Source organism: Lissotriton vulgaris, unplaced genomic scaffold (genome assembly GCF_964263255.1).
Source record: "Lissotriton vulgaris unplaced genomic scaffold, aLisVul1.2 SCAFFOLD_3230, whole genome shotgun sequence".
Lineage (NCBI taxonomy): Eukaryota > Metazoa > Chordata > Amphibia > Caudata > Salamandridae > Lissotriton > Lissotriton vulgaris.
In genome coordinates this window covers 233,139-240,757 of record NW_028244042.1, presented here as the reverse complement: position 1 = coordinate 240,757, position 7,619 = coordinate 233,139, and the positions used below count along the sequence as shown (strand labels likewise).

Here is a 7,619-nt window from a genome sequence, read left to right as displayed (position 1 = left end):
AGGAAGGTAATAAATGTAGATTAAAGTTGCATTTAATAAACTCAAACTTTCAAGTGTTGTTGTACTTTAAATTAATTTATTTATTTTTATTTTTGTAATTCAATAGTGAAGCAATTTTAGATAAATATTTAAGATAAAAGAGTTACTTATTTAAGCAGTCACTTATATATGAGTTAAATATAGAATAATGTAACTATAAGTAATATGTAAATTATTTAAGCAGAACTAACGAATATCCATATCTTTAAAAACATTATTATTACTGTGCATGTTTCTATAAAGCAATACACATATGTCGGTACACATCTATAGTACAAAGAAATGCTTACATAAAGAGGGATATGCTGTATATTTATGTTTGAGTATGGTGGTTTTGTGGGGAAGAGCCAATTCTTGAGTAGTCTTCTGAAGACAAGGTGATTATCCGTGGATCTTATATTCAGGAGTAAAGAGTTCCATATTTTGGCTGCTTGAACAAAGAAGGATGTGCTACCAATGTTTTTTTAATCTTGTACGTGGAATTTTGAGTTGTGTTTCTTTATCTCTGTCTGCAGCATGATAACCATGCATTACTATGTCTGTCTAGATGGAGGCACGAAAAAGCTACGTAGCAACATCCGAAGGAGCACCGAAACCGGCATAGCCGTGGAGATGAGAAATAGGGTGACCCGACAAGGAAGCCGAGAATCCACTGACGGCAGCAGCACCAACAGCAACAGCTCAGACGGCACGTAAGTAAAACATGTACTAACTATCCCATGTCACACATGTCCCACACTGTGCCTGAGTCTTTGAGTTCCTGCCTTACATGTCACAATATTCGCTAGCCAGGTTACAGAAGTTCCTTTTTTGAAGTGTAAGGCACTAAGTGGTGAAAAATAGCAGGGCTGGACGGACGTAGCGGGCATCAGGCGTTTCCTGTCGGGGGGTGGAGGAGGGGTGGTTTTGGAACATTGGGGCTGTTTTTCTTACTGAGGACAGTTTTGCAGAAGTGCTGCAATATCGCCCCCAATTAACAAAAGCAGCAATGCTTCACACTAGTATCCTCGCACCACAGCCGTGGGTCGGTCCGATAGGCTTGCCAGAGCTGCTCGTGTTCTTAGTCCGGCCATGGAAAATAGTCCAGCAGCATTCTGGCAGCAATTACTGAGCTAGATCTAGATCTAGGATCTATGGAATGTGCCAAAAGCAAGGCACATTTAACGGTACCCGCACAGCGTTTTCAGACATGGTATCTGCTCAGGGTGAGGGAGACCCATATTGTCAGGTCCAACTGGGCCCAAATCACATACCTCTCTTTTTTTAAAACTCTTTTTATTGAACATAGAGAGAATGGCATTTATCACAGGACAAATATCATGTCAGACAGGAATCGACAGCATTACTTTGGCAAATCAAACCAACAGGTCACGGAGGTCGGGACACAGGGTGTGAAAGGTTCTTCCAGGGGAGGAGCGGTGGGTGGGATACAGATATTCCCTCTATATACATTCCATTTGTCCCAAATTGCCGTCCACCTTTTGGGGCAACCCTGTGCTACATACACTGTTTTTTCCCTCAGCATGGCAGAGTCCATATCAGTCTTCCAGGTGGCCAATGTAGGTGCCACTCCAGACCTCCACAGTCAGTGGATATTCCTCTTAGCCACTATCAAACCCAATGTGACCGAGGTTTTCCCTTTACTATTCACATCTGTAAGTTCCCAGATGTTTAACAGACATCGTTTGGCTCTAGGCTTGAATCTCACCTCAAGCACCTCGCTTATACACTCCTGCATTCCCTTCCAAAATCGCTGGCTAATGACACATTCCCATAATATGTGTTAGAAATTACCCTCTTGACCACGATGCCTCCTGCACATTCCATCAGAGGCACTCCCCAAGCTAACAAGTCTGGCCCCGACATATAAACCCTCTGGAGGATCTTCAATTGAACCAAACAGAGTCTGGAGGAGATTGCAATTTCTCCTGGGGAGACAACGCCTCCTGCCATTCTTCATCATCAAGTTCTAACCCATCTCTCCCCCACCGCCCCCTGATCTGGACAAGTGGATCAGTGATATTGTTTATTAGTTTCTTGCATGTGAGGGAGATCGCTTTTGTGGGTATGTAACCGTCTAACAACCTGTCTTCCAATGGTGATGACTCTCCTTTGGGCAAGGTTGACATTAGTGCATGCCGCACCTGCAAATAGAGGAAATAATCGTATTCAGCTAATTCATATTCTTTTTGCAGATCGGCAAACAAAAGCACTGCACCCTTCTCCCGCAGGTCCCCAATCCTTTGAGATCCCAATCAAGTCCCAATTTTCAAACCCTTTGGCGGTCCGTAGAGTGCCCACTTACTCAGCATCCCATAGGGGCGTGGCCTGTGTGAGTCTCCTGTCCCACCCTAAACTTTTGTTCGCTACTCTCCAGACGTGTACTGCGTGCCGGGTAGGCCCAGTGAGTGGGATCTTTTTAGCATAAGAGTAGATGGCTCTGTTAAAGTTACCCCCATGATGTTGCCATTTGTTCATCCTATACCCAGGGTCATCCCAGCATCGATACGTGATTTGGTTAATTGCTGCCAATTGAGCTGCCCAGTAGTATCTTTTTATATCAGGGAGAGTGATCCCCCCCATCATACCATGAGAGTACTAGTTTTGATAAAGCAATGCGGGCATGCCCTCCTAGAGCAGTTCTCTTTGAAGTCTCTCAACGTCTTTAAAGTAGCGAGCTGGAATTGGGTCCGGGTGGTTCTGCAGGGCATACAGGAAACGGCGCAGAGCCATCATTTTATAAAGTGCTGCTCGCCCCTGCAGAGATAGCGGGAGAACCCTCCAGTGAGCCACATCCCATTTCAGACGCTGGAGAGGAGGAGTAGGTTACGTGCATATCTAGTCTTTGGATCGATCGTGATATAGACACCCTGGTATCAGAAGCCTTCTTGAGCCACCTGAATTGGACAGCCCTTTAGGGGGATTATGGACTCGCCACTGAGGACATAGACCACCGACTTAGCCCAGTTGATCCTAAAACTGGAGTTCTTCCCGAAGTTAGTGAAAATGTTAATGGCGTTGAGAAGTGATGATTTTGGGGAGGCAAGATAAAGGAGAATGTTGTCCGCATACAGAGAGATACGTTCCTTCCACTTGTCCGCCCATTTAAGGCCCCGGTTGTCCGATCTCACCGTATCCATGCTGTCAGCAGTTTGAGGGAGAGCGCTAATAGCAGCGAAGACAACGGACAGCCCTGACGTGTCTCATGGGTCAACTCAAACACATCCGACTTTTTGTTGTTGACGACAACCTGCACTAAGGGCTCACTTTGCAGCAGCCTCACCCATCCAATAAATTTGGGACTGAAACCTAGCTTTTGCAGGACCGCAAAGAGATGAGTCCTTTCGACGGTGTCAAATGCCATAGTGGCATCCAGAGACACCACCACCGCCGCTTCTTGGATCGTGTCGACCCTGCCCATCACTCCATGAAGCCGCCGCAGGTTCAGGGCTGTGTTTCAATGAGGCACGAAGCCCGACTGGTTCGGATGTACTGATTTACTAAAAACTGGGGTTAGTCGGGTCGCCAACAGTTTTTCCAAGATCTTGGGTTTTGCATTAAGCAGCAAGATTGACCTGTACGATGAGCACCTGTCCCTTGGTTTCCCTTCCTTATAGATGGTCACTAGGATGGCTATCCGCTGATCATAAGGAAGTCTCCCCTCTCCCTACTTCCTTTGAACATTGATCGCAGGTGCGGGCAATAGAGTCAGGCTTTAACTAGTAGAGTTCTATCGGTAAACCAATTGGGCCTAACACCTTACCGGATTGAAGATTGCGTATTGCCTGTGCGATCTCGTCATTCGTAAAAGCGCCATCTAAATATTCACTCTCTTCGGCCGACAGGGCAGGAAGCTGAAAATCTGTGAGCACTTCCTCTGAGTCTTCTTACGGCAAATCAGTGCTTGAATGGTACACTCAATGGTAGTGGTCGGCAAACTCGTTTGCAATCGCCTGCTGGTCTGTTGTGACTCCCCTCTGTTTGTCTACTAATTCTGGAACCAGGCAGCTAGCCAGGTCCCTTCTATCAAGTCAGGCTAGGAGCTTGCCAGCTTTATCACCTAAAACATTGACCATTAACATTCCAGCTAAGGAGCTTGAGGCCCTTATCCCAGTGTGTGGGCTGTTGATTATCTGTGTACTAGGAGTTCCCTACCCTGTCTATTAAGAGACAATGCTGTCATCTCTGAACGTTGAACAACAACTAACACTCCAACCCAAAAGCCCTCCTCCCTGCTTCCCTGCACTCTGGGCCTCAAACTGCCCAGCAAACAAACTATGCAGAGTGCCTGTCGCCAATGCATTAACTAAAAGAAGTAAACTGTGGGGATTGAGGTTCCACTACCTCGCTCTCCCGGTAGTCATCGTAGCCTCCCAGAGAGGCGATATACAATCAAAAAAGGGACACTAAATGACAGTCCATGCTGCGGCCAGGCTCCCGGGTGGTATGAGCTCCTCCCTACAACCCCCGACAACCATAATACACAGACAATTAGATTGAATAAGCCCAACAGGAACCCCCACCTCCCAAAGACGGACGGTTGAGAAACATAGTCCCGGACACTGCTCATCTAACATTATGTTCCCTTGCACCTTGCCAGCCCTCCAACCTGTCTGCCGCTTCTTCAGGACGTTCAAAAAATCACAACTTACCCTCAGCCTCCACTCTCAACCTGGCAGGGAAAAGCATTGCGTATTTTACCCCCCTGTCACGTAGCTCTTTCGTCACCTCGCGGAATGATCTCCACTATTTTTGAACTCTCAGGGAAAAGTCAAGAAAGAGGGAAATTTCTGCATTCTAATAGCGGAGAGGTGGAGCCACCCTGGCAGTTTAAAGTATGACGTCCCTGTCCCTAAACTTAAGCAATCTGGCCAGGATGGGACGCGGCGGCGCTCCCTGCCGCAGCTGAACTCCAGGCCCTCTGTGTGCCCTTTCGACGACAAAGAACTTTGACTGGCCCTTGGGCTGCAAGTGGTTGAGGATGAGGTCCTCTACGAAGATGTCTGCTGCCTGCCCCTCCGCTTTCTTGGGTACTCAAATTATGCAGACATTATTTCTCCTGGAGCGACCTTCATAGTTGTCGAGCTTATCCTGTGTGTACTTACGGAGCTCCTGGAGTTCCTTGACGCCCAGCTGTACTTGCATGGTGTCGCCGTAGATGCTGGACAGGATGATCTCCATTTGTTTTAACTTTTCGCTAATTTTTGCCATGTTCGCCCTGATAAGAATGACATCAGTGGAGATTGTATCCATGCGTTGTTCAAGAGATGTACGCACACCCGTTATCACCTCCATTACATCCTGCAGGGTCTGTTCACCACGCTCAGCATCAGGCCTGGTGACCGTACCGCTTCAAGGGTGGGGCTCAGTGGCCACAGGTTTATGCCTGGTGAATTTGTCAAGTCGGGTATGTTGGGTCACTTTGTGCCTTTGTGGCCCGACATGGCCACCGCTCATTGTCTTCGGCTGGTCTGCACCCCAAATTGGGTGTCTCTGGCAGTGGAGCCACACAGTCGGGATCAGTGTGCGCGAACCAGCAATTCCCAGGCACTACCCACCTCTCTGCCGGGGGCCCAACCAGGGCCGGACTTGCTGTAGCAGGCACCGGGCAATCCCCCGTTGCGTTGCATGGGTGGGGGCTGGTTTGGGGCCCCTAGGGGCCGTTTTTGTTACAGGGCCGTTTTTGCAGCACAGCTGCAAAATCAGCCCTGTGACAAAATCGGCCGACAACCGTCCAGGCAAAGAGCTCGGCGGCACCTCCAACCCCCCGAGTGGGGAGAGGAGCAGGCTGAGCACTTTGCCGGGGCCGGTTTTGGTTCCCAGTCCGGCCCTGGGCCCAACGCAGTCTCCAGCCGGAAGCACAGCAGATCGTCCATTCTTCAAGCTCCCCAATCACCATGCAGTTCGACCATGTGGGAGGGTTGTCCACCTAGGGTAGCAGGCTGTAGCGGGCAGATCAGGAGTCTGGATGGCAGCCTACAAACTTATGCGGGCATGCCATGATGTGTGAAGGAGCCGCCGGATGTGGCGATATGGCTGCCTATGCCACTTATGGTCCAATGGACGCCCGAACCCCAGTAGGCAGCCAGGCTCCCCTCCCCGACACTGCTACTATCTGGCAGATCTGTGTGGCACCGTCAGGCACCAGGAATGATGACCAGGCACAGATCACGTGGTCTTGTCTACCGCTCCAACCGGGGAGGGAGGGTACGCCTCAGGACAGTCCCAGGGCAGGCCCCCAGTCTTCCATCCAGCTCTTTACACGGCAATTGCCCAGTTTAGCTGGTCTCTTTGTAGGCGTGATGCTGGGTTGTGGTGGTGTGGCACCCCTGGTCACCGCCTCATCCACTGTTACTGAGGAGCCCTGGAGTGGGTTGGGCCTCCGCAGCACTGCAGCACTGGCGCCGAACCTCTGTGCAGTCTGCGCCCCCCACCCCAGACCGTTGACTTCAGGGCCCGGAAACCCCTGAGGGCAGCTGCTCTCACCTTCAGATATGGAGCCTAGTAGGGAGTACGGGACAAACCGTTGACAATCTGCACAGCGGGGGCATCGCTATGCCCCCCCTACTGACGTGCAGTTGAGCCAGGCCCCTACGGCGTCAGGTTGTCGACTCCGAGGCAGTCAGTCGGCACAGGTCTCTAGCCACGGCCTCGGAGGTTTCAGAGCAGGCAGGTGGGGCGCTGTTGCCCCGCCCCCTGCACCATGGCAGGTCCCGGCTTAGTGCGTCCCTCAGGCCCCATGGCAATGCTGCCCACGCCGCATGCAGGGGCTCGCCAATCCCTGATTCCGTTGCCGCCGGCCGGCTGATGACTGCCAACACCCCCCACCCCTAAGCACAAGGGTGCAGGATAGATTTAGCGGATTTACAGGAGAAACCAAGGGTTTAGCAGGGCTCCCTCCAAACGCAGCCATCACACTCAGTGACGTAGACATGCCCCACACATACCTCTCTCAAAAGGAAATCGGCACTCCTTTTCTCCAAATCCCACCCGGGCTGGAAGCCAGCTGGGGCCTAGCACCTTGATGCCAATTCAATGCTTAGAAATAAAGGCACAGTGGTGGCTACTCCTTGAGGTGTTCCACTCTGGCTTTATTCAGAATTTCAGCACTGAAACAGCCCTGCTGCGAGTGATCGATGATGCGCTGCATATACTCGATTCAGAGGAATCGTGCCTTCTGATTCTTCTTGATCTCTCTGCAGCCTTTGACACTGTTAATCACAACACCTTCCTTAAGACTCTTCAACAGAGAATGGGCGTGGAAGACACAGTGCTTAAATGGTTTGCCTTGATCCTCTCGGACAGATCCCAAAGGATCAAGATGGCGAACAGTCTCTCGTCTCCACTGGTGGTTGGTCAATGCATCCCTCAAGGTTCTATCCTTGCACCCACTCTGTTTAATCTCTATCTGGAACCATTAGGGAACCTCCTAAGCAAATCTGGAATCCTCTACCATCTCTATGCAGATGACACCCAAATCTACCTCAAGGTGTCTTCCTCACAAGATCTCTCACTACTCAACTCTACTCTCAACTCTATTCATAACTGGATGTTAGTTCACCAACTCATTCTAAATCCCT

The 7,619-nt window shown here is 50.0% G+C and overlaps 1 protein-coding gene across 1 annotated transcript in view; it reads left to right on the top strand.

Moving 5' to 3' along the window:
• Positions 1–606: 606 nt before the first annotated feature.
• The window catches only part of LOC147668174 (regulating synaptic membrane exocytosis protein 3-like), a 129,526-nt gene continuing 122,513 nt past the window's right edge, over positions 607–7,619 (top strand). Inside the window, exon 1 of the mRNA XM_086948726.1 lies at positions 607–731. Within this exon, the coding sequence (XP_086804852.1) occupies positions 652–731 (80 nt within the window). The 5' untranslated portion in view covers positions 607–651. The remainder of the gene's footprint in view (positions 732–7,619) is intronic.